The sequence below is a fragment of the Heloderma suspectum genome, chromosome 4, assembly GCF_057233095.1.
Source record: "Heloderma suspectum isolate Gila_16-S chromosome 4, 16-S_ref, whole genome shotgun sequence".
Taxonomy (NCBI): Eukaryota; Metazoa; Chordata; class Lepidosauria; order Squamata; family Helodermatidae; genus Heloderma; species Heloderma suspectum.
Window position 1 is genome coordinate 239053449 of NC_139461.1, and position 27940 is coordinate 239081388.

Here is a 27940-nt window from a genome sequence, read left to right on the forward strand (position 1 = left end):
TTCCTTGTGCTCTAAAGACAGGGATTTATAAGTCTCTTCAACCCACACCCTTCCTAGTCTGCCCAGAGGATGATAAAAGGCTCACCCAGAGACTGACATGGAAACTGAAATCATGCAATTCAAACTGGGCAGACTGCTTGTTTCTTCCCTGTTTCCTTGGACATTTCTTCTGGATAACCAAGTCAGATGCAGAAAAAAAAGCTCTCAAGGCAGAAGTAGGTTTCTAATTGTTTTATTGAGACTTTGCGTAATGATTTATTGCTCATCTGCAAGGATTAATATTGCATTCATTAAAAATCATTCATATACAAAATAAACCTATCCCCACCTGGGATGATGCTATAACATGCTCCCTCTGACCAAACTGAGGTGTCACCAGGTATGACAATTTATTCCATGGCTTATACAGAGATGGAGCCCTTTACTAAGGTATCTATTGACACTGCAATACAGAGGCAGGCAAATGCAATGAAGAGATCCTCCTGAGCTTCAAGGAGGACTTTTGGGAACACACTTAGCTTGGCCTAGAGGGATCCAAGCCAATTGTGGGATCAGGACTTCTGGTAATAGAGCTGTGAAATTAAGAAACAAAATACAAGCCAGCGTGATGAAAGAACTGAGAGGACGCACATACGTTCAGGCCTGGGATAACTTTACTAACAAGAAAGTAAAACAGAATTAATTTGGCCTGGCCAAACTTTAAATCAGATTCTGGAAAATGGGGTGGACTGGAGGAGCTGGAGGCAGGGGGAGCTCCTGCATTCAAGTCAGTCAATGGCCAGGACTATTCCGCAATGTCTAGTTGCCACTACACAGCTGCCAAAGAGGAACCACACAGCTATCAGGGACAAAAGGTACAAGAGAAAGGTATTTTAGGGTTTCTGAGAATTAGAGAGCAAGCATTATGGGTATGCAAAGGTTTGGTGGCTCAGGCGCCACACAGGTAATTTATTCTCCTCAATGAAGGACTACTAGGAAAGACAACAGCCTATCATACTATAGTGGGACAGATTTTATGAAGATGGAGTTAGTAATGTCATGTTATGTATTTACATTAAATTTTCTGCAAAGGTTACATAAAAAGGCAGAAAGTTCAAGGTTAGTCATGTGTTCACTATGGTTCACAGTAGAGTCTGGCTTGTTGTCACTGCTCCTTGAGACTGAAGTGATCAGACCCAGGCAATATTTGCCTGAACCACCCTCCTTAGTGCAATATTTGCCTCAGTTAATGATGCTGAAATTCCCCCTCATTTTCATGGCACTAAAGTATGAAACCTGGGCTGCACTGTAATCTCACAGAAGTACTAGTGCATCATGCTAACTGAACAAAATATTCTAGCCTATTGAGATAAGATAATTAAAGCAGCAGAGCACTTAAAATAGCAGTGCCAATTGGAAGGGATTCCACCTTCAATATTCATTTGCTACAAATGGAGCCTGAAGATGGAGGGAAGTGCTTTACACAATGAATCATTCTTTATAGGATCTGAGAAGCTAAACTACTACATTATCCAAACATCTCCTGTGCTGTGCAAATGAAGGAATGGAGAGAGGAGATACCATCTCAGCCCAAAAGGTTGAGTTCTTAGTGGCCCCAACAGTTCTGCAATGCATTAACTGAAATCTTCTGCCTTAAAATTCTCCAAGCTAAAAGCAAAAGGAATTTTTACCCATTGCCTTTTAAAATACGGTATTACTACATCTTGGCTTAAAGCAGCAAGAACCCCACCCCAGCTCTAAAATCTAAAAACTACAGAGAGGTGAAGAATATGGATAGCCAATATCCATTTCATTTCAGATTAGCACCCTAGCAACTTAAAAACATAAGTTAAAATCTACCTAGGCTTAGTGTAACCAGTCATGCAGCTACACATTTCATGTAGGAAAAATAGCCTAATTGATCATAAACAGTATCTGAAACTGTCCCACTGAAATCAGTAGGACTTTTCTCCACATAACAAAATGAGGCTCAGGGATTAGGTATTTGTTGAATATACACCTATAACCTAACTGGCCACAAGATGTCAACTCTGTTCCTGCGCAGGAAAAGGAGCGTTGATTTAGCAGCTAATAAATGGGACTTATTAAGGCAATTTAGAATTTGCAGATAATTCCACGCAGAAAAAAATAGTGCTCTTAATATTTTGCAGATATACCAACTACAACTAAGGTGCCCTGGACATTTTAAAATTTAAAAATAAAGTCACCACAGTAGAGGAATGTCCCCACATCACCAAAGGGAATCCTCTACCTAGTAACAAAGCAAAGGAGCTGAAACTGTATTAATTTAGTGGTGATGCAGCAGGGAAACCCCAGGTTGTCTGCAAGGTCAGACACAGAGACAAGGAAACATTAAACAATGAAGAGGGACAATAAAATCACATGAATAAAAGAATAAAACAAAAGGGTTTGGAAGTAACACAAAATATATGTTCTTTAAAAATATTCTTGCTAAAGCTCTTGTGTAGATTATGTGGTCTGGTCCTTCAGAATTATGGTCCATTAGTACCTACAGCAAAGGAGAGAAGAAGCCGAAGTTAAGAAATGGGAATCCCACCAAGACACACTATCACCCAAAGGCACTCTTGTGTGAGGCATCAGGACTGTTGCCTCTGTCAATCCAATTCTAGTCTTCCCTTGTTTAATGTATAAACAGATAATCAATGGGCATTAGATGTTAGTATTTTCATTCAAGACAGTTAAGCTACAAGGGCTTAATATTTTCCCTGTATCTTTTATTATATTTGTACCCTAACCTTCCTTTTATAATGCTCAGAAGAGCCTCAGAGTCACCTTGCCCAGTAGCTTAGGTTCAGAGTTGCTGGACATTGCCCTTGTAAATCTCTCTGACGGTGAGCAAGGCTTTGAACTTCAGATTTTGACATCCAGACCCATCACCCTAGCTCAGGACGGACAAAACTACAAAAATCTACAATTCATGCTGTTGTATCTGAATGATAGGTACAAGTGCCAAGATGTTTCCAGTTTTTCCTCATGGAGATAGTTACCTATAATAGTTTGGTTTGAACGGTCCATTTTTATTGAGTCCCAGATATTTTGCTTGATCATCTGTTAGTTCTGTCAGATGGGCATCAAATGAAGGCAGGTGCAAGCTGGCAACATATTCATCTATGAAGAGCAAAGAAAGATGCCTGTTGGTTTAGATAATTTAAAAACCTGTTTATAGTGCCTAGATACCTTTCAGGAGTTGATCCTGAAAGTTGGCCTCACCAATAAGAACAGCGGGCAGGTGTAGCAGAACACACCTAGAATTCTTTCTATTATGGACAAATATCAGATTATATGATACTGAGGCAGAGGAACAGTCTATAGGTAGAGTATTTTCTTGGCTCTGTGTTGTCTTACAGCAGACATGGAACTAGGCTTTCTAAAGTTTCTACCTTGAAGTCACTGACGAGAGAAGTTATAACTAACCTAAGAGGTGGCATGACTTTGGAATCTCCCATTCTAGACTCATATATTTAAAAGGCACTTTCATTTTACAGTTCTTGCCAAAGGGCAAGCAGATGCTTCTGCCTTGTGTTTTTCTTATTCAAGACATCCCATCAGTATACTGGTATGCAGAAATAGCAACACGTATATCAGAATCCCCTGAAAAGCACAGACAAAGTTACCACATTATTTAGGACAATGTTCAGGCTCTATATAGTCCTGTTAATCAAATTCATATTTTGGTGCTGGCAAACCCTTATTTATTTATTTACTTTAGGGTTTATATCCCATCTTTTGATAGTAGTATCCCCAAGGTGGGATATCCCTAGCTTATATCCTCAGGATTACAATCACAGCAATAAAGTACAACAGATCAAAATCAGCAAAACATAGCTATTTCAGACACAGGAAACAGTTATCTAAAAAGACCTAAATTTCGGGGCTCAGAGGCCAGTGGTGTGGCATGAAATAGGTAGACAATGCACATAAAGTCCTTAGATGCATGTATACCAAGCATTTCCAGAGTTTGCATCCTATTTTCAAAGCATGGCTGCCAAGCACAAACATGTGATGGAGAAACTAGATTTATCATTCATGAGGAGTTACCCTGGTGTTCCAAGGGCTCTAAGAGGGGAAAAGACCCTGATGCTGGGAAAGACTGAAGGCAAAAGGAGAAGGGGACAGCAGAGGATGAGATGGCTAGATAGCATCACCGATGCAATGAATATGAACTTGAGCACACTCCGGGAGAGAGCGCAGGACAGGAAGGCCTGGCGTGCTACGGTCCATGGGGTCACGAAGAGTCGGACACGACTGAACGACTGAACAACAACTACTTCTGAGTGATCAACAACTTGCAGCAAAATATTATTTGCTCACCCATCTTTTTAGGCAGGAGGTACACATCTTGTTTGTATCGTCCCTCAGGAGCATTATAAAGCTCAATCAAAGCCAGAGCCTGTGAATATCAGAAACAACAACAAGAACATCCATTCTTTCCAGCATACTCTGAAAAATCATAACAGTGGTTTTGACATGCCTAGTGGCAAACCTATTAATCTATTATCAGCACAAATACTTTAGACGTTGAACTTTGTGGTGGTGATATAGCTTTTAGAGTAATTGACAAAAGAGTTTTGATGATCTAACTTCTTTTTTGAAGAACCTTACCAATTACAATGAGGGCTTGTTGGGACAGAATACACTGCATTAGTGAGAGGGAACTGATTGGTATCTCTTTGCTGGTCCAACATGAACAAAGATAGAGAATGGAAAAAAATGCTAAAATGTTATTAAGACACACTAAAGTACCTAAATCTAAACAAACTAAGATGCACAGTGTCATTTTATTGAAGAAAAAGGTCAATCTCCCCTGTTTGCATATAGCACTATTCAGCTGTTTCTCTGAACAAACGATCTATCTACACCGCTTCTTTTAATTTTTAACCTCTCTAGATTGCAAATGATGTTTACAAAGGCATAAACAGATACCAAAATAGTGGAGAGTTATGCTGCATTTAAAACTGACAACAAGGAGGGTATAATAAGTGAGTGAGACCACAGTCCTAAGTATTCCATTTGTCTGTGGGTTCAACGTGCAAGGACAAAATCTTCAGCACTGTGACCTTTTCCTATAGGGAAATACTCAAAGCACATGTGGGAAAGGGCACAGAAGTTCCAAAATGAGAAGGGATATAGGCAAGGTTTCAAGTAATCAAGGGGTGGGGCTTCAGCAACCAGCACAACTTCCTATCTGTCTCCCATGGCTACCTATTTACTGCCTCAGTTGCTGTACTGGCCATCTGGTTCAGTTCTCAATGCCCTTTCCTTCTAGCTGAGCCTTTGCTCCCCAAAACCCAAACTGTTATTTAATATTTGATGAAAGTTGCAGAATAAATATGCAGGTCTACATGTTCTACAGGTACACATGTACTCTAGAGGCAATCATTTTTTAATACTATGCATCTATTTAAAGTACTAAAAGGGCAGACAAAACACATTTCAAAAATACTCTAAATAGCCTTTTGCTCAGATTTTAGTTGAAGAATATACACATGGATATCTTCTATTATATTTCCCATCACCATGAACAGCATATTATAAATACAGCATAAGAAAAGGCAGGGAGGCTTGCAGGCAAAGTATGTCGCAATCACATACCTGAGTGGTAGCTGTGATAGACAGAACAAAGGTAGGAACAGTTGAACAGCTCAGATTGAGAAGGCGTCCCTAGAACAGAAAATCACCATATGCAGGCACAGAATGAACCTCCAAACCTATGCACAATATTTCTAGTTCAAGTTATGTTACCAAGTGTCTGCTCATCAACAGGCCCAAGGCAGGCCTGGATTTAAAAAAAGCTGTGCTCCTAACTCAACTCTTTGAGGCCCTGCAAACTTGCAGGGACTGGGATATATTCTTATCATAAATTTTGAGACCTTTATATCTCCCACTGAACTTGCTAATTTTGGTCTCTGCACAAGCAAGGCAACTCTGACGTACCTAAATGATAGGCAACCTTCTCTTCCTGCTCCCAGTCCCGTATTGTCTTCCCAGTATAACAGCTTTTCCTTGCTTGCATGGTATGTAGCTAGGTGCTTATCCTATTAACTTTAAATACCTTGGAACCTGAGCAGCAGACAGACAACTCCTTATTATGCCTTGTACAGAAGCTTTTATTTGGGCCTTCCCAGACATACCTCAGCTAGTAGAACAACTCGCTTGCCATCAGGCCAGATTACATGATCCACTTGAGAACGCACACGCTCCCAGGTCAGCTCTGGAGTACGAAGACTAGCCTGAGAGGAAAAATTGAGACAGGGTTCAACCGCTAGGCTTTTATGGAAGGATTGAAAGAGTAATTAAGGTTAACAGATACTCACCACATCAATTTCAGTGTTGGAATGGCCCATATTACATACAATGCAGCTATTCTTCATTCGGTCCAAGTGCTCCCTGGTCACCACGTTCTTGTTTCCTACAGTGAAAAGAGGCAGCTAAAGCAAGTTGGGAACAGACAAACCACCAAATTTCTCTTCATTTATGGAATTAAAGCTAAAGGTTTAATTCCAAAGTTGCATATGGAACAGAATACTGAGTAATATAGCTTATATTATCCATTTATTCTCAGAAGGTTCATAACTGGCTTTAACACTGAACTTTAAGTGTGGAAGTACTTCCTGATTAAATCTAAGTACTACTTGTTAACAGGCAAAAAGACAGAGGCAGAACTTCAGTGTGTTTGTGTGAAAAATAGTATGAACACATGCACACACACTCCCACCCCTCCCGGGCTGTTTTACCTGTGCAAGTTATGACTACATCCACCTGACGAATGACTTCATTGAGTTTTACTACACGAAACCCATCCATGCTGCCAAAGAGAAGGTAAGACATTAAAGGGACACTGACCACAGCAATGCAAAAATGAACAGGTTGCTCTGACCATTCAAAAACCAAATTGCCCGAATTTGGTACATTTAGATAATCTAATGGCAATATCAGTGTGACTGTACACAAGTATTTTTAAACAGCTGTCTGGATAAAGGTATTGGTCTAATAGTCTGGCTTCAAGAATAACTTTATTAATTGCAGTTTTCTCCAAGACGTTTTTCAGAAGTGATGGTGGCTGAGCTTTGAGGTGATATTAGATGTAAAGTTTTTGAGACAAGGGATAATTATCATTTTCCTTTTATTGAAGTAAAGGTTAAATTATTCATATAAAGCTTTACTTAAATACCAGTATTATAGGAATTGGATCTCTTCTTCAAACTGTTCAAATGCAGACCTGTATTTGTTTGGCTATATTTTAAATAGAGGGCTCAGGGAGAAACACCATGATATATTAAAAGCTCATGCATTCAAACATTCCTTATAGATGTTTCACTTCCAATACCCCCACCCTTTAAAAAACCCCCAATATGGACATCCATTTCACAGGTATTATTGAAAATACTGACATTGCCTGAAATAGTAGTAACAGAAGAAATGAAGAGAAATAGGATAGGCTGTTGTACTAGCCCAGAACAGCTGATCTCAGGTTAAGTCACAGAAGATTGCCTTATTGTGAACTGAAGCTCTTCCTATGTCCAGTAAACATGGAATAGAGGAATAATGTCCACCTATTTCCTGATATCTTTGGCACCCCTGAAAAAGGAGAAATGGACTGTGCGACAGTCTGAAGAGAAGTGGATATTATGCAGGACAGAGGACAAAACCTTCAGAGGTAAACAGATGCTCTGCAAGATCTATTAAAAACAGCATGCTCCAAATGCCCTTCAGAGTTCAAGAATTAGAGATAACACCCCATCCTATAAAAAAATAATTGCAGAATAGTAATTGTCAAATGGCAAGTCCAGGTCAATATTATTTCTTCTATAAATCTTATTGAGTTTGTATCCAATTGTGTTCCTATGCTCATGGAATGCTTTTTGTTCCAGCAGAGGCTTCCATGGATGGAAGGGGAAGAAACTGATTTTTTTTCAAATTTCTCTTTTCTCCTATGCCCCCCTGTGCCACTTACCACACTATTCCAAAGTGCCCCTGATCCTCTGGCACAGATTTGTGTGTTTGGGGGGGGGGGGGCGCAGGGGGCTTCAGATGGATTCGGCAGAACTCACTTTCCCCCCACTTCTGTTCACAAAAGCATTTGCTGGATGAAAGAGCATTCTGTGAGGGAAGGGACACAATATGATACAATCCATTGGATTTTGCCTCTTATTCTATCCCACATCAGATGACTAATCAGTGCTGGAGCTCTTCATGACTATTCTTGTAGTTAGCACCTACAGCTGCTTTTAAGAGGAGTCTGCCAAGAAGTTCGTTATATATTGAAAATGTGTTTGATGAACTACTCATCTGCCACTGCTATTACGCAGCATATTGTGCAACAGTCTCAAACTCATGAGGTGAGTGCTCTTAGATATGGATATACAAGGTCACATTCACAAAGCTCTCAAAGGGGAACTTAATGTCTGAGCACGTCGGATGGAATATCCCCAGAAGATATACCTTCTTGTGAGAGTAGTCTTGGATTGTGAAGTTCTGGGTGGAGGTAGGCTCTTCTTTAGTAGGCTGATTTCATTTCAACCCTCTAAAGTGCTCCCAAAAGAACAGTAAACAGTAAAAGTAGAGGCCAGTGCTTTCAAACAGCAGTGTTTGTAGCAACTCATCTCTTACCAGGCTTGAAGAGCACAGATGGGATCAATCTCTGTAATGTAAACTATGGCTCCCAGGGCCTTCAGAGCTGCACAGCATCCTTTTCCAACCTGCAACACAGAACAGCAGCAGGCACAAAATCAAAACAAAGACAGGAGTGTCTTATGGCACCTGAAAAGGCAACAGATTCATTGTGGCATAAACATTTGTGGAGTCCACTTCAAATGCACAGAGATACATATATACATACACTTACATGAAGGAGGAGGGAAAAATGTAACAATTGGGTTGAAAGGACCATGAAATGCAGTCTGGTGTTTCTATGCAGAAGTTAAAATGTATACTATCAGTTTATTCATTGATGGACAGATGATGAGGGAATACAGGCAGACTATGCAGATGTGTTAGAAAGTTTTCTCATTTCTCTGTGTGCACTAACTGCAGCAATACTACTGTGGCTTGTTTTGTAGTATTCCGTGGTTGCTATTACTCCACCTCTAGTTGTTTTCTTCCTGTTACTATGAAGTGACGACATTAGTTCAGTCTAACCCTCCATTTATTGCTATAGTGTTAGCACTACTTCTGGGTTCTTTCTTTATGGAAGTTGATGGCTTAAGTTTTAACTTTTAAGACTAGAAACAGAACTAATAAGGAAGTTTGCACTGGTTTCCAAGTATGTAATGTTTTTAAGAATATTCCAGTTTCAATGGGATTATCCTTGTATGCATGTCTGAGCAACTGAAGCAAAATGAAGAAAAAAACTGAGGAACTTCCCCCTGCCCCCCAAGTTCACTTAATATATTACAATCGATTAATCCTACACAGATACACTCATCTCATGAAATATGAACAAGTGTAACTTCAGAGGATCATAATAGTGTTTTTTTTTTGTAACCACCTTAAAAAAAAACACCCTTACAAAAACTGCAAAATACTTAACATATATTAAGTACATAATCACAAGACAAAGAAATTACATACACGCATGCCATGAAATGATCACTCAGGAAAGTATCTTCCCTGCTCAATGTTAGCAGCCACGAATATTAATACCAACCATCATTCAATCACGTAATAAAGCTTTAACATTTGGTAAAGACTCCAACCTTTATCAAACAAGAATACATGGCAGAAAAAGTGTACACTATGTTTCTAGCAATAAAATTACAGGAAAGAAAACCCTACCATGCGCTAAGCTCTCTGCCTCTATTGGTTCATTTGTCCTAGGAACTCATGTCTAACCTAATAATATTTTTATTTATCTTAGAAGATAGCTTCACTAAGCCTATTGTCTCTCTGTGTGAAAGTAGGAGACAGTTAGCTGGGAACGAGTAGGGACAGGAGTTCAGAACCCTTGCCTGACTTGGAGTGTATCTCTGCATTCCCCTGATCCCCAACTGCTTTTCTCCCAGGCAAGGTCAATTCAGTACTGATGTTCAGCTGTGAAGACATGATCTGGCTGGAGGATTCTCCAGTCCATACTAGTGCTGGCAAATTCCTTGGCACAAGAGCATGCTGACTGCCCACCCCAGTATTTGGCAGAATATAGTGTGTTTACTGAAACTCAGCCTAAAACGGAGCAAGTCAAGGCTTGGAGACATTACAGGACAATTGAACAAATGGATTTTGCCATGCAAGCAGCACCACTGGGTCACATACAAACAGTGCTAGATTAAGTGTCCCATAACTGGGCGCAGCAATCAGAGAAGTATATATGCATACACCCCAGGGCACAGAGTAATTTCTCTCCAGGTGTCACATAATTGTTGACAGGAATGTCCCAATATTAAGCACTGCAACTTTGGGCACAGTACTGTCCAGATTAGATTTCACCCATCCTGAGTTAGCCCTTTCAGGACATTTGATGGCTTTCACAATAAGTCATCTCAATCTTTTGTTTGATTGTCCAAAACCAACACTGGATCTCCCCAGGATTTTTCTCCCCTCTTTTGTTTTATTGTCTTCATTGGAACCATGAGCGTTTTTGTCCCTTTGCAGACATTGTTTAAACCCTATAAAAACCCTGGCTTCAAACCCTTAGTGTTCTGGGGACTCCAGCTGGTCCCATTTTGCTGAAATTATTTAAACCCTAGCCATCCAAAGCAGGCACCCTTCACTGAAAACACTTGGTTGCGTTACAAGCCCAGTTAGTCCTGGTTGCATCCATTGGTTCTTGCTCCGCTGAAATCACTAAGTCACGGAATCTGGGGTTGTCTCCTAGCCACATCACACCCCTTTTCTCCAGAGCACCTGCTCTGGCTGCCTACATCCCCACTTTAGCTGAAGTGGTGACCTGCCTGCACCCTCTTTCAAGGATTTCTTCTTTCGCTGAAACCTCAGAAGTTCATTCCCACTGTGATCATTAAATTCTCTGGAGGGGCTGGCTTGACACACAGTGTGCAGCACCTTACTGTGACTGTGTGCCAGTGGGAGCAACCGCTAGCACAACAGGGATTTAATGGTTCTAAAAGCAACCCAGAATGCGCAGAAATGCTAGTTTCCAGAATAGGGCAGGTTAGTAGAGATCACAGAAGGGTACTCCACTGACTTGCCCCAATCCAGAAATGAGCATTTCCACTCGTTTCGGGGGTTACTTTTAAAACTGATAATTCTCCATCACATAAGCAGTCACTCCCATTGGTGCAATACAATCAGCGGGAGTGCAGTGGACTAGCTGGATCCTGCCCATTGGGATACTGAGTATAAATTGTGGAGGACAGATATCTTGAAGAAGAAGCAGACTGTGCTGGAGTGAATGTGTTGGATATAGGTAACCCAACAGCACTTCCTTTTGTCACAGTGACTGTGTGCAAGAACTAGCCTTGGCACACCACCCTCAACTAAAGATAAGCCCCTATAAACTCTTTTTCCTCCCTGCTTTTGCAATCTCCCCCAACCCCTTTATCTGTAAGTAGTGTTAGGGCCCTCAATTTGCTTAGCCTCAATTTTCACAACTGCCTCGGAGCCACAGACCAGCCCCTTCCACTTGGATGCTCCATGCATGTCCATGATCTAAGCCATGCACTGCAGCACTTGTTTTAGGTGCTGAGCAGTCCTTTGAATTAATTTCCCTACCCCATGACCCTGGTGTCTGGATGTCTACATTATTCATTTTGCCTTTTGCTACATTTGCTTAATCTGTCTCAGTGTGTTTGTAGTTTATGAACTGCTTGCTTCTATTTTAGAGGTTATATAGTGCTTTTTTTTTTTTTGCCAACCAGCTAATTCCCAAGAGTAATTACTGTGTGTATTTTTTATTCTTGTGTGTTCAGTAAAATTATCCTGTTTTCAAAGAGATCTGTTCATATGTGTATCATTGGGTCACCTTTGCCAAGATGTACTATGACCAAAGTTCAAAGGTTCCTTAAATGGGTATATCTCTGAATGGATGTACATGAGTCCAGAGAGGACACTTGGTAATACCAATGCACCACTTTTGCCATTAAAAACCAGACCTCCCATATCCCACAACTCAATCTATCAGCATGATTGGACCAGCTCCATGTATGAATACACAGAACTGTGTTGTCACATCTAGTTTAGCCCTAAACTGTGTACAGTTAACGTAGTGCCATTCATATGGTACTGGTAACATCCATGCTGGCTCAGTGCAATTCAAGCAAGTTTCCAGGTAATGTGGAACATAATGTTTGTTGTATCATGTCTTAAATTATTTCCAGATTTTATTGTACATATACAACTGAGCACAGGCTCTAATTATGTGAAAATACTTGCTAAAATCAGCAGCTTACAAGTACTGTGAGAGCCATTACAATTCGATATATAATCTTCTGTTAAGACAGAATTTCTTCCTAATGCTTCTTTTATTAATCACATAAGAAGCCATTACTAGTAAAAGGCAGATAATGAACGCTAAGCAAAGGTGCACTAATGAGAGCTGCTGAATCAGCCAAGCTACTGAATGATCAGTTTTACAACTCACCTCACCATAGCCACACACCACCACTTGCTTCCCTCCAAACATCACATCAGTTGTCCGTTTTAGGCTGTGGGAGAGAAAGAGAGCCAATTTGAAATGATTACCATGTGCAAAGTACATGCTTGGTTCAACACAATGCTCTGGAATTCCATACCACATGGCAATATGCTGCAACTGGACATCACAGCAGCATATTGATTTAAATGCCACAGCACAAATGCATGAGTTGAAAGCTGGGAGCTGCTCTGAGGTTTCTTTTTTTGCAGTTACATGCTTTGTGTCAGACTCACCCATCTAAGATGGATTCTCTGCAACAGTACAGGTTATCAAATTTCTGTTTTGTGACAGAGTCATTGACATTCATGGCAGGAACACACAGTTTCCCAGCCTTGGATAACTGGTATAACCTGAAAAGGGGAAAGAGAATATTGCAGAAATAAATATTGAGACAAAAAGGATAATTAGCGAGGGGCAATATTTGCCCCCTGGGATAATACTAAAGCTCTACAAAATAAGACTGAGCAGCAGTAGCTCAAGCAGTTTCTAAGGTAAGCAACTGAAGTATAATGGAGGACAGGCTGGCTGAGGAGGCTGGTCAATGGAACATCAAAACATATTTATTCTTTATTAAGATAAGGCAAGGCAAGGGGAAACAGGGCTGCTGTGTGGACAGCTCTTCACATTTTGAGCTTCAAGTAATATGAAGTCCCATGGATTAACACACAGGTGGGCAAGACATGGCCTATGGGCTGCTCCCAGAATGGGGGGGGGGATTTTAGGAGGAAAATGGCATCTGTAGCAGCTGTGGAGTGCCCAAAGTGTCAAATTCAGCTTGGAAACAAGTTAATGTTGAACCTCTTGGCACTCTGTAGCTTTATAGGTGCCATCTTTTATCATTCAAAATGTTATTTTACTTTGGCACCTACGCAGTGGAGGAGAGTAGCCCACAGGGTGAAAATGGCCCCAGAACTCCTACAGTTGCCCATCCCTGGTTTAACAGCTTGGAACTAAACTGGCATAAAATCCCTAGGTTCTACCTTAACTCACATGTTCAGTTCTTTTATGGCCTTATCCCCCCCCCCCCCAGCCCCTGTGTCCTTAACTATTATGCCACAGGGGCTTGATGATTAAGTGAGCTTCAGTGATTTTAAGGTGCCTGCTTACTTATTATGGGGAAGGCCATAAAACAATCAAAATCTTCCTATTTAACAAACTGAGACAAAGTAAATGTCAGATTTTTAGGTTCCCGTTTGGTTTGTTACCTGTGCACACCCGTCACACTCTCTTCTACAATGCCTCTGATCTTCTTAAATACATTTGGATATTTCTTATAAACCCAATGTGTCAGGTCTCCCCCATCATCCAAGATCTAAAAATACGGGAAGTATAATCAGCTCAGATCTTCTGCTACTAATAGACCATGTCACATCTAAGTTCACTTCAAAACACAAACACTAGGGATTCTTCTGATATGCAATTGAAGTGTCAGTCACATACAGCTTAGGGGATCAGAACTCTGATTCTTTTCATATGCCATTAATGTACTGCAAGATGTCCAAGCAACATGCCTGATCTATTTTTCTAATACAAAAACTGGGATAACTACAGAATGTAGTTCTATGTAGTCTGACAGAACTCCAAAGCACCAGTACTAATTACCATAAAAATTCAAGTAGACTGGCGCGAGATGTATACCCAGAGTAGGGATCACCCATTCTTTGGATAACTGATTTATGGAAAGGGAAACAGGAGGTGTTCATCTGTAGCCTCTGTTTTAAGAAATTGGAACAGTATCCAATATGCAAATGTTTTGCTATACCAGTGACTACAATGTTCATTAACAAAAAGCTTCTCCTTAATGTATAAACATGAGCCAAAACGGATGCATCCAACACATACAAGGCATTGCGGCTTATATTGTCCATCCTAATGTGCCAAAGGTGCCTTGTGTATTATCTGATCAACAGAACATATTATTAGGAAGGAAGCTACAACTGTATTTTCCCTTGAATAATAAATCAGCGTTATTACAATAGGGATAAATATCTGATGTATCTAGCAAACCAGGCCAAAAGGTCATGTGACTTGTCCCTCTCCTGATGGTACTCCAGCTGACATGCACGTAATGTATTGGGGAAAGGATTCTTCTAATAGCTCCAAGAATATATGGCAGGCAGTTGTCAAGTGCACTTGTACTTTTCCTGTTCTCTTAAAAACAGCTATTCTAAGACAGACAAGACAGCAGTTATCTTTCCATGAAGTACGCAGTCCTTAATGGACTGCACACTATAATCACATTAAAAAACAAACATTCAGTTGGTTTCAACCCCATTCTGCATGACAAGCCTCTTGTGAAAATGAAAAATTTCAAAAGTAAATTATGGTATGGCATGATGGTCTGTTGCTCAACGGGGAAAAGTCAAAAGTTCCACTACGTATGTGAAAGCCCTAGGGTGTTCCTAAAGTAGCTCTATGGTCTCAGTCAATATCCTTTAAAGGAGAAGGTAATAAAAGAGTGAGAATAGGGGAAACGTAGGGGAATGTTCCATTACCATATTGGCCTGCCAGCTATCCACATTAACACAACGATCAATGCACCACCAAAAGTCATCCTCAGACTCTCCTTTCCAGGCAAATACAGCAACACCTAGTGAGAAAAAATAAATCTCTTCCATTATTTTCAAGCAGGGTTGCTTGAAGGGCTCTCCAATTAGGCCCAGTATTTACACATAGCAGATATGATAAAATGCTCTTATCCTACTCTCTTTATCTGTATCCATAACTGAAGCTGTCTGCACATTGTATATTTGGAAGAAGCTGCATTGCTAGGGTAGCAGACTGAGAATCCAAAGATCTGCTATAATGAATGCTTGATAGACAGCAAGTAGCCTCACCGTTTTGTTCCTGCTTCCTTTCTTGTCCTCTGTTCAGCATATTTAAATGGCCAGGCTATTTGAAGAGACATTATTGCTATACTACATGTAAACAGGACATTGATCTCTGATGGCAGTCTCTAGCCACTAAAGTGTAACTAAAAATAAGGTTCAGTTAAAGCGTAGCCCGGTTATGCTATTTTCTCCCATGACAAAAATTATGCTATCTTCTCCTATGACAAGAAAGGGGCTATATTAAAGCAATTCATCTGTACAATCTACAGACTGCTTTGGAGTTTCTTGAAACTGCACAAGTAATAGCAGTTAGACAACTTCTCGGTAGCTTTTAACAGTTCATCAGAGTGGATTCTTGGCAAAATATGCAGGAACAGAGAACACTGTAAAAACAAACTCCTATGGCACCTTATGATTAAGGAAGTTATTGTGACATGAACATTTGCAGGGAAAAAATGCACTCAGAACAAAGTAAATAACCTAAAGCTAAACAAGCTCTCTTTAGTGTAATCTAGTCTCTCCCAACAAATTCAAGGGTGTCCACCTGGGTGTGGAATGTTTCTCTGAGGTGGGCTGTCAGAATACCCAACAGCTTGGGCACGTAGAGAATTTACAGAAATATTAGGATAGTCAGGTTGCAACAATATTTCTGATTCTTATTTTCTCTGAAGTTTTACATATTGACAGAAGGGTTACAGTTGCACAAGTTTTCATTATACCGAATATACAGCAATTAGAGAAAATACTAGACAATTATTTTTTAAAGAATAGTAAATCTATCTTCATTCATGTATGCACCAGGCTTGTCAGTTTTATTTTCATATAGTCCTATACTTCAACCACTGTGCTACAGTAGGTTTTTGTGCCAATTTATAACATGAAGCAACTGTGACTGTTACAAAAGGTAACATTAATTGCTACATACTTATCTCTAGATCTAATTTTGTCTAAGAATCCTAACAGATTGAGAAGTTAGAAAATAAGGCATGTGATTTTATCCACAGAACCAAAGATATTTTCACCTCCATGTACACATAGGTAGCATACGTCTAGCTCAATTTTATTTCAAATGACATTCCACCGCATTCCATTCAAATTTGTGGTTATTAAGTAATCTAGTCCTTGTTTCAAAACTAATGGCCATATTTCACTTGAAACAAGGTCAGCCTTGTTTTGTTCTGAATTAACTGTAAGAAGCTTGCATAGTTAGTGACAAGCTGTAGAATACTGATAACATTCAGTGCTTTAAAAAAAAAACTAAACTGCTTCTAACACAGCCAAGTATTTCAGTACACCATGTATTCTTAAGTATTGAAGCGTCTGATGAAATTAGTAAGTATTACACTAAAAAATAGAATCTGCATTTCTAACTCTAGTACTAAATCTTCATAGAGCTGTCCTGTACTCACCAGCCTCAGCCAAGGCAGCAGCCACCTCATTCTGAGTGGAATAAATATTACAAGCAGACCAACGGCACTGAGCTCCTAGTGCACACAATGTCTCAATCAAGACCTAAGAGGCAAAGCAAGCACAGGATCAACGTAAAAAGCAGTAGTCATGGCTTACTAGATTTTTCCAATACCAACCTAGATCTAATAGATTATGTAGGACACAATCATATGCATGTTTAGACAGAAAAATGTCCTACAATTTTGAGCATGCTGGGAGTTGTAGGACTTTTTTCTGTTTAAACATGCATAGGATTGTACTTTTAATTAATTTATAGCCCACTGTACTCCAGAGGTTCAAGACAAATTATTTATCAATGAGACAAACCCTAGCACTTGTAGGAAATAAGAAATGTGATTCCCACACTTCCAAAAGACTTTTACCACCCTTGTCAGCTACCTAAGACAGCACCCAGATCCCAACCCCAAAAGCTGAAGACATCAGTCAAACACAAAGAATACCATCAACTACTTGGGATCCTGGACCTGCCATAACAGCAGGTGTCATTGCAACTTGTGTGCACAAATCATGCCATTGTTTGTACAACTGAGATACCCTTCCTCTTATCTCTTTATATTGAAAGGGACAGAGATGGCCTGCACATATAGCAGTTAAGATAAGTTAAGATAAAAGCCAGCTAGTGTACAAATTGCAGAACCAGAGCACTCACCGCAGTCTGTGCTGTGATATGTGTACATCCCACTATTTTAGCTCCAGCCAAAGGTTTCTCCCCCTGAGCTCGTTTTCTTAATGAAATCAGTGCAGACATATCTACAAAAAGCAGAACAGCAGCTTTTAATGAAAGTCGTGCCAGCTATGGGCCAATCTTGGGTTCCCAGAATTTGACAACTCAAAAGAAATACATCTGTGTGAAGAGTTACTGGAGAACAGAGGCTCTAGAAAAGCAAAGATCAGTGATTGCAACTATCTTGAATATAAGAGATAAGATGTCATATGAGATCATAGAATCATAGGGTTGGAAGGGGCCTACAAGACCATCGAGTCCAATTTTAATGATGCCTGTAAGCCATACCAGCATAATTTGTAAGCCTAATTCCCAGGCAGTCTCCCATCCAAGTACTAACCAGGGCTGACCTTGCTTAGCTCAGATGAGATCGGGCACATCCAGCCCCTTTTTGCTCATGTCATTGAGCACTGCTGGCAACCTGACATTGCATCCAGAAAAGGCTGAATGTTTGCTTATTTCTTTGATTTGTACCCTGCCTTTCTACCAAAAAATGCCACTACTTGCTGCCTGTATGGCTTAGAGGCATAATTAAAATTATGCCGGTATGGCTTACAGGCATAATTAAAATTGATTAAAACAATAAAGTACAATAAAATACAATAAAACGTAACAATTACAGAATAAAAAATAAAAACAGCACCCAACCCAACAGACCCACTTATAGGCCAAAGGGCTTCTTGAATAAAGTGGTCTGTGCCTTATGGTGAAGGACAGCAAAGAGGGAGCCTGGAAGCAGCCACCAAAAATGCCCTCTCTTTGGTTGCCTAAAAGTGTGCAACCTAAAGGTTTAATTGCACCCAAATGGAGCTGCATGGATAAGGTATTATTAGTTTCTTCCTAGCACATAGGTGGTCAAAAGCATTTTTCACACATGACCATCCTCTGCTGCTCACAAGGCTGGGTATGAAGACTGTTGTAAGTTGTATCATTACCACCATCTGTTTGGAAGGATCCTGAAGGGTTTTGTTTTTGTTTTTAAGTTTACATCGTTTGCTGACATTTAAACAGAGCTAAACTACTACCAAGGTGTTTGCTGACTAACGGAATATAGTTTATGATACCCAAGGAGGAGGAAATTTCAACAGCTTGCCCTTTACCTTGCTCCGCAATCTCTATCTCTCGACGACCAAACTCTGCTTGCTTGATATTCTTAACACAGAAATTGCTACTGCCCTTGGAATTAGTTTGCTGCTTTTCTCTAGGGGAAACTTCATCATCAGAGCTGTCTGTGTAGGATGCCGCTAGAGAACAAAACAAAGATGCTTGGTAAGAACAGAATATAGATGAAACAAACTAAGACTATCATTATGACTTACTCAGTGCTGACATTTTACCATCTGTGCTATTTTAACTTCATTCTAATAATTCTTTTTAAGCTGGGAAAGTGTCCTGGTCAATCTGGCTTCCTGTTTCAAAATTTCACTTCTTGGCTTATATACATGCACATAAGGTGGCACCATGTGGGTTTCAAATACTGCAGGATATCAACATCCTTGGGAAATTACTGACAGAAAGATCCCATCTTATTTATTTAGACTGGCTTTCAAACAAACCAAGTCCTTCAAGCACCTTATAACATAACATTTAACTTATGCAGTTTACAGTTAGGTTAAGCAATAAATAAATACATGAGAAATATTTTTCAACCAACAGCATAGCATTCAAAGTTCAGTCTAGTATATGGCCACATAGGATGCTACAAGGATATAAGAAACAAAGATCCTGCAAGCCATCTGTATACAATTAAGGAGGGAGAGGTGACTTCTGTAACCACTAAAGCCACAGGAATACTAGGGGCTTTTTTTCCAACAGACCATTACAGCAGCTTAAAGGGGGCAAAAGGCTGCAGTTTCTGTAGCCCACTGTTATAAGGTCAATGGACCAACATCTTGAGGGAGAAAGGTAACATAAAAATATAAGAAGAGCCATGCTGGATCAAACCAAGGGTCCATCTAGTCCCGCATTCTGTTCACACAGTGGCCAACCAGTGGCCTGTGGTTAGCTAGGACATGTACCCTTAACTGCAAGTTCAGCATTGCCAACTCTCATGCATTCCAATACTTTGCAAAGCTTTTGACAGTCCTAAATGACATTGCCAATGGTTCGTTTTCTCCTTTTAAGTCCCTACCCTGCATGGCTGTAGAGAAAAAAGACAATCAATATCCATAAGGAATAGATAAAATGTCAATCCAATGGGTTGCATCCAAAGGTTCACTTCTTCCTCCAGAGGAAAGGAACCTTTGGATGTAACCCAATACATTTTTCAAATACAAAAAGGCAGCTATGTTCGCCAATTTTAAGGGCTTGTCTTGTTTTTTTTAACCTTTGTAGCTATAGCAGTTTGTGCACACAGAGCTCTGTGATATAGGGTTTATTGGCTGCATCCTAGATGAAATACAGTTCTGAAAACAGAAGAAGCCGAAAGATCAAACTGCCCATGGCACACCACCTGGAGCTGTCTGAAGAACACAAAAACTTCTCATCTAGCCAGGCTGCCACCAGGCCAGTTATCCTCTTTGTAGTTCTCACAGTGAGAATTGTGAGCAAACCACTTGTCTAGTTGCATAATTATTACTGGAGCTACAATGCATCATCACCAAAGATTTCCAGCTGGTATGGATTAGAGCTCCTAGTGGCACATCAACCAAGAAGGAGAAATATCAAGAAAAGGAAGACACTTACCAGAGCTATAGCTGTCAGTGGAAGACTGTGAAATGGAACGAGATAGAGACCTGCGACCAGTCTTGGTTGGGAATTTGCTGAATTCTTGCATATCATCTGCAAACTGGATTTGCTAAATACAAAGGAGTAAGAAGACTTTATCCTTAGCAAACTTTATCTGCTTTATCTTGTTATCAATGGGCTTGCTTCTCCACATATACCTCAAAGACAACCAAGTGAGTAATACAGGGTATTTATTTGATTTATACCCCACATTTCTACCAAAAAATGGCACTCAAGGAGGCTTACAAAAACCATTTAAAGTAGATTTAAACAATAAAACACATTAAAAACAATAAAAACATAACAATTACAGAATAAAAACAGCATCCAAACCAAGAAACCCACTTACAGGACAAAGACCTTCTTGAATAAAGCAGTCTTTGCTTGCTGGCAGAGGGACAGCAGAGAGGAAGTGAACCTAGCTTCCCTTGGGAGGGAGTTCCACAGCCTGAGAGCAACGACCAAAAAGGCCCTCTCTTGCATTGCTACCAAATGTGCCTCTGATGGTGGCGGTCTCAAAAGAAGGGCTTCTCCAGAAGATCTTAAAGACTGGGCAGGCTCATATGGGAGAAAGTAGTCTTTCAAGTAGCCTGGTCCCAAGCTGTACAGGGCTTTATAGGTCATAACCAGCACTTTTGAATTCTGCCTAGAAACAGACCAGTAGCCAGTGAAGCTGCTGTAACAAGGGAGTTGTGTGCTCCCTGTAACCAGCCCCGGTCAACAGTCAGGCCACAGCATTCTGGACCAGCTGAACTTCCTGAACAGTTTTCGAAGGCAGCCCCACACAGAGCACGTTACAGTAGTCGAAAAGGGACACAAATTAAGGCATGTGTAACTGTGGTCAGATCAGAGATCTCTAGGAACAGGCACAGTTGGCACACTAGCCTCAGCTGTGCAAATGCATTTCTGGGGGGAGGGGGGAGGGGGGGGAGAGATTTGTTCCATCACGTTTCAACTCCTTGCAACGGCTCCTCCCTTACCTCCCAGTAACTTTGCCTTGCATCAGCCTGACACTGATTGTGGAGTGAAGTCACCTGTTGAAGATCTCCAGTCAATCAGCACAGAGCACTATCTCTTAGCCCTTTGAGACCTTACGGCGTCAGAGATTTAAGCCACCCTGATACAAGGTGGGGGGGCTGCCCCCAAAGGGGGCACGCCCCTTTGGTTTGCCCCTTCAGGACACCACGAGGGCAAGGGTGCCTCTTACTTTCTCCTTCTTCCTCAGTTTGTTTACTCTCTGCTTGTCTATTGACTACCTGTTCTGTGTGAGTGGGGTGTCCCTGAGTAAGCACAGGGATTCCCTGACAACAGCTGTAGCTACATCTCATTGTTTGCCCACCTTGGGTGAGAGACAGGGGATTGGGGCTTCATGGACTAGAACTGCTTCTTCTGCCCAGGGTGGGAGCCTGTAGTAGTTAGAACCGGGTCCTCCCCTGGGTGAGAGCCACAGGGGAGAACTGCTTGCCACACTCCAGGTGAGAGATGGAATGAGCATGAACTAATGGAAGTAGGTTGAATGGCCAGGAAATAAGCACCTTCTTGTTCTTTATATTGCTTGGCAAGCCTGATGTCCTAGTTATGACCAATAGCTGGTTATAACCATAAGTTTCAAACTGTGATTGTGTTTGTTTGGCTGGGAGTGATTGTTGGATGAGTGAAGTGTATGTGTTGAATGGTTGAGGGTATGTTTAAATGGTGGGTGGGTGCTGAGAGTGTGTGGGTACTTCTGGTGTGGCAAGGATGTGCTTCGGAAACTGACACAGGGACCGATGGAGGGAGCACCATTATCCCAGTGACTTGGGGCAGAAGGAGATATGGCAGGAAGAGGGGGTTGGGACATCAAAGTAGAATGGGCCACAGGTGTTTATACACCGTTCCCCTTCTACCCCCTTCCTCTAGCTCTCATGTGCCTAGTAGCTCATCCACTGAGCCCGCCGGTCTTGCAGTGCTATTTAATGTCAGGTCAGTCCTCAATAAGACCACACTCATTCATGATTTAATCGTGGATGAGAAGGCCAACCTGGCGTGTATTACTGAGACATGGGTGGGTGAGTTAGGTAGGGCTGACCTGACTCAGCTCTGACCACCTGGGTACTTGGTGCAGCACCAACATAGGTTAGAGGGCTGGGGGTGGGGGAATCGCTGTGGTTCACAGAACCTCCATCACCAGGAAACCACTCCACCTTGGAGCAGGCCTTGAGGGGTTGCACCTGCTGCTGGGCCATAGAGACAGATTGGGGATGCTGCTGGTGTACTGCCATCCCTGCTGCCCAGCATCCTCCCTGACTGAGCTGGCAGAGGCAGTCTCAAGTGTGGTGCTGGAGGAACCCAGGATGGTGGTTCTGGGTGACTTCAACTTCCATGCTGAGGCTGTCTCTGGAGTTCCAGCTCAGGACTTTATGGCCTCCATGACAACCATGGGGCTGTCTCAGTTTGTTATTAGCCCAACACATGAAGCAGGGCATACCCTTGATTTGGTTTTTGTTCCAAGTTGTGAGTTGGATGGTCTGAAAATTGGGGGGTCCAAGTAACCCCACTGTCATGGTCAGATCATTTCCTGGTGAGATTTGAACTCACGGTGTTACTTCCCTCCTGCAGGGGTGGAGGACTCATTCAGATGGCCCGCCCCAGGAGACTGATGGAATCCAATGGATTTCTGAATGCTCTTGCAGATTTTCCAATGGAGAGAGCTGGTGATCCAGCCAAGGCCCCAGCCTCACTGTGGAACAGTGCGATGCAGAGGACCATCGACTTGATTGCACCTGAGTGCCCTCTCCAGCACCGTAGAGCCCACTCCACTCCTTTGTATACTGGGGAGCTGTGGTCAATGAAATAGGCTGGATGTTGGCTAGAGCACAAATGGCGTAAGACTCGAAACGAAGATGACCAAGCATGCTCTAATCGTGCCTATTACTTGGCAGTGTGGGCAGCAAAGAAGTTTTATTTGCTGCCTCTATTGCGTGCTTGAGTCCAGCGGAACTCTTCTGGGTGGTCCAGGGGTTTACACCCTCCCCAGCAAATGGGGCCCTGGTCTTTTTGCATCGCACATTGAGGACAAAATCGCTCGTCTCCACAGTGAACTCGATGCTGTTGTTATCACAGTTCCAGTTGAGGTGTCTGATGCCACCATCTGCCCGATTTTGTGGTATCAGTTCCAGTTCCTGTGGCCTGATGATGTGGACAAGGTGCTTGCAGCAATGCGACCAACCACGTGCCGACTCGCTCCCCTCTTGGCTAATAAAAGCTAGCCGAGGAGGTATGACTGGGTGGATTCAGGGAGTGATAAATGCTTCCCTGTGGGAAGGGGTGGTCTCTGCTGTCCTTAAGGAGGCAGTAGTGTGGCCACTCCTGAAGAAGCCCACTCTGGACCCAACAGGTCTATCTATTTAATAAATAAACAGTATTAGACAACTACCGCCGAGTCGCAAATACCCCTTTCTTAGGGAAGGTACTTGAGAGGGTTGTGGCGGAGCAACTGTGGGCACTCCTGGAGGATACTAATTATCTAGACCCATTCCAGTTTGAGTTTCGATCTGATTGTAGGACTGAATCAGCCTTGGTCACCCTGATGGATGACATTTATAGAGAGAGGGACAAGGGGAGTGCAACCCTGTTAATTCTGCTCGACCTCTCATTGGCTTTTGATACCATCAACCATTGTATCCTTCTGGATCGACTCTGTGGAATGGGCATCAGAGGCACTGTGTTACAGTGGTTCCAGTCCTACCTATGGGGCCGATTTCAGAGAGTAACATTGGGTGGCTATTCTTTGGCCCCTTGGCAATTGAGCTATGGGGTGCCACAGGATACCATCTTGTCCCCAGTGTTGTTTAACATCTAAATGAAGCTGCAGGGAGCTGTCATTAGGGGATCTGGAGCTAAATGCCATCAGTATGTTGATGACATGCAGCTTTATCTCCCTGTGACACTTGAATCAGGAGAGGCTGTGCAAATCCTGGATCAGTGCCTTAACTCACTAATGGGCTGAATGTGGGCCAATAAACTGAAGCTGAATCCTGGCAAGATGGAAGCCCTGTGGGTGAGTGGTTCCCGAGTCTGAGAGATAGGCTCATTGCCCAATTTGGATGGGGTTGCACTCCCTCTGAAAGATCGAGTTTGTAGTCTGGGGATACTCCTAGATCCATCATTGTCGCTGGAGGCCCAAATGGCTGCTGCAGCTCAGAGTGTCTTTTACCGGCTTTGGCTGGTTCTCCAGCTACGGCCTCTCCTGGACAGGGATAGCTTGGCCACAATGGTACAGTCATTGGGCACCTCAAGAATGGATTATGCAATGCGCTCTATGTGGGGCTACCCTTGAGGCTGGTGGGGCTGCCCTTGAGGCTGGTGCGGCAGCTGGAGCTAGCGCAGAATGCAGCAGCTTGGCTGTTGTCAGGAGCTGCCCCTTTTCTGCATGTAACTCCTTTACTGAGGGAACTGCGCGGGCTGCCTATTCACTACTGGGCCCGGTTTATGGTATTAGTACTAGTGGACAAAGCCCTAAACAACTTGGGACCAGGATACCTGAGAAAGCACCTTCTTCTTTACCAACCTGCAAGGTCACTGAGGTCATCAGAGGGCTTGCTCCTGGTGGTTCCACATGAACCAATGGTCTGGGTGGAGTTCACCAGGAAAAGAGCCTCCAGCGTGGTGGCCCCCTTCCTGTGGAACTCCCTGCCTTTGGAGGTCAGGCAGGCACCAAGGTTGTGCTGCTTTTGGTGCCTCCTGAAAACATTGTTATTTCGAGAGGCCTTCCCTGAGTGACCAGCCGTGGTTTATTAAATTCAGAATCTGTTCTTTTAAAATGTTTAATTGTTTTTAATTATAGGGTTTTATTCTTTTATCTTGTTGTTCACCACTCCGAAATCTTTGATATGGAGCGGTATATAAATACTGTAAATGAATCAATAAAATTTTATCTGCAAAGTGTTGTGCAAACTGATCACAGCAGGTAGCACTCAGCTTGATGCATGCTACTTACTTTATGAACCTCAAGATATCTCCCCCCATATTCTGTACAGCCAAGTCATATGGTAACAAAGATATTACACTAACAGGTATCAGTCATGCATACTGATTGGGTTATAAAAACAAATGAGAGTACAAGATCTAGGCTGCCACCTCCACAGCAGCGCCTATAACAATTTGTGCCTTACAAAACCACACCCGCTTAGACTATATTCACAACTTCTCCGAAGTTCTACATTTAATTTTTTTTTTTATTCTTGGCTACCAAATTGTTTAACTCTAAATTTGAAACCACTTATATAACACATTACTATATAAAATTACAATATACTAAAGTGACTATCAAATATCAAAATAGTTTTTTTTAACACTTAATAGCATATCTGATTAAGTTAATATGAATAATTTATTCTGTATCTACTATTGAATAAGGATGTTTAGTGGTAAGAAACTAGACTGAAAAAATTGGCTTACATTCTAAATTCTTGAGACTACACACAATCCAGAACATTCTGATTTCTTGAGACAACACACAATCCAGAACAATGGTTAAACCTAATATACTGAAAATTCTATGTTAAAATCCCTACATGAACTTAGATAAAACAGGATGGAGCAACAGGGTCAAGATAGCTTGACAGTGTCCCACTGGACACTGTATCTCACATAACTGAGAGCATAGGAAGTATCCCAGGAAAAGTCAGGCACCTGCTCCCCATGATATACTTGCTGTCACCGTTACAAGACAGCTGTATGGACCACACCACCTACAACTGCTCTTATCAGGTGCACTGAACTTGTGTAGCACCTGACAGGTCTGGACAGGGTGGGAGTGGTGAAACCTGCAGCAATGAAACAGCACTTCAAATCCCCCAAGAGCTAACTAGAAATTCTTTGATAGGGGTCATGGTAAATCTTGGACATGTAAACCTTAATACAAAGGAGGGATCTAGAACAAGCTGTTCACAGTTCCAGGTACTTCTAGGACACAACACACCCCAATAATTTACCGGGAAGCACTTCCCTCCCAGGAGCAAGTGGCTCTACAGTAAGAGAAAACAGGCCCACAGGGGCCTTTTGTTTTAAGGGAAACAAAAAAGGGGTAGGGTTATCTTTGACCTCCACTACTGACAATTCAAATATTTGCTGCAAAGCCGCCTTAAATTGTCTGCACCTCCCTGTAACCCCCCCATTTTATACTTTAGAAAATAATTCAGTCAAACTATAAAGCAAGTTATAGAAAAAGTATTAAGATCTAATCCACTCATACAAAAGGGCCAAGAACAGAATCAGAAAACCCCAACTGATTCAAAATATAAAACTCACCCCTAATTCTGCAAGACATGCAATTCAAGCACTGTAACAGTTGCCACCATGTGATTTTATTATTTTCACAAACCACCCCCATGTGCTGCTTGTGTGGCCTTAAGAACAGCATGATACTAATAAGACTGCCAAGAACCAGAGCTGGGAAAACAGAATATTAGATATAAAAGAAAACAGCTTGCTTCTTATGCCTGCATTTATTCAAACATTTTGTCTTAAGTGATGTATTTCAAAGTGATGAACTTCACCTTTGCACAAATGTTTATTTTGATACAATTTCTTTATAAAATCTAGGTAATGAGAGTCTAATGTATGAGACGCATGAACACAATGATGTGGTTAAGATGTTTATAATACTTCACCTCAAAAGTCAGATTTCCCCCAGGTTTCTTTCTTACATAGAAAAACAGGGTTTAACTTAATGTCTTTGATAGAAAATGATGGATTCCCACCATGGTTTGGAATTATGTCTTAACCACCTCAATTGTCAGGTAATAAAGTGATAACCAAAAATGGAGGGGCACCTGTTTGCCTATATACAGTAGGGATGGGGAACCTGTAGCCCTCCAGATGTTGTTGGACAATAGTTCCTATCAGAATGGCTGATAGGTATGATGAGAGTTGTAGACCATCATCATCTGAAAGGCCACAGGTTCCCCACACCTGGCCTATAGCTTTTATTATTAAAAAAAAAAGAAAAACAATGCAGTATATAAATATACAATCAAGAGTCAATTACTAAAGGAGCCAGAGGTAACATAGAATACTACTATTACTAAGATCAACTCTCCATTTATATTCACTCTCATTACATAAGTCTTTCAATAATAAAAAGCAACTTAAAAATAACAGTTATTATCCTAACTTGAATACTCTATTGTTCATTAATTAAATTAATTCCAGAACTTCTTCAATTAAACTATCATGCTTATTTCATCCTTTCCAATAAATAATAAATTTACGCCCGAGTCTCATTGAGCTTCTTTTGTTGTTCTACCTTCCCAGATTTTTTTGCATAAAGTTATTCTTTACATTAATATTCTTTGCTATATGCTATTTTCCCATAACTGAAGAGGTAGTGTTTCTTTCTTTTTCCAAAAACTTTGCAATAAGAATTGGCTGCAACTAATATATTAGCAATTGGTCGTCCCTCCTCTTTCTTTACAAATCCTTTAATATTGCCTGCTAACAGAACCCAAGGGTTCATAGGCAGACTACATTACTTTTTCTTTTTTAAAAAATAAAATCCACACTTGTATCCAGAATCTATTAATTTCCTTACAATTCCAC

General features: G+C 41.4%; 1 protein-coding gene across 1 annotated transcript in view; it reads right to left on the bottom strand.

Moving 5' to 3' along the window:
- Window positions 1-216: 216 nt before the first annotated feature.
- Window positions 217-27940, bottom strand: part of AHCYL1 (adenosylhomocysteinase like 1) — an 81470-nt gene continuing 53746 nt past the window's right edge. The window contains exons 4-19 of the mRNA XM_084851651.1: window positions 20318-20429; window positions 18733-18876; window positions 17558-17658; window positions 16848-16950; window positions 15103-15197; window positions 13813-13919; window positions 12841-12957; window positions 12554-12617; window positions 8632-8720; window positions 6756-6826; window positions 6336-6430; window positions 6153-6251; window positions 5614-5682; window positions 4333-4411; window positions 3009-3129; window positions 217-2509 (exon numbers count right to left, since the gene is read on the bottom strand). Of these exons, the coding sequence (XP_084707777.1) occupies window positions 2503-2509; window positions 3009-3129; window positions 4333-4411; window positions 5614-5682; window positions 6153-6251; window positions 6336-6430; window positions 6756-6826; window positions 8632-8720; window positions 12554-12617; window positions 12841-12957; window positions 13813-13919; window positions 15103-15197; window positions 16848-16950; window positions 17558-17658; window positions 18733-18876; window positions 20318-20429 (1473 nt within the window). The 3' untranslated portion in view covers window positions 217-2502. The remainder of the gene's footprint in view (window positions 2510-3008; window positions 3130-4332; window positions 4412-5613; window positions 5683-6152; window positions 6252-6335; window positions 6431-6755; window positions 6827-8631; window positions 8721-12553; window positions 12618-12840; window positions 12958-13812; window positions 13920-15102; window positions 15198-16847; window positions 16951-17557; window positions 17659-18732; window positions 18877-20317; window positions 20430-27940) is intronic.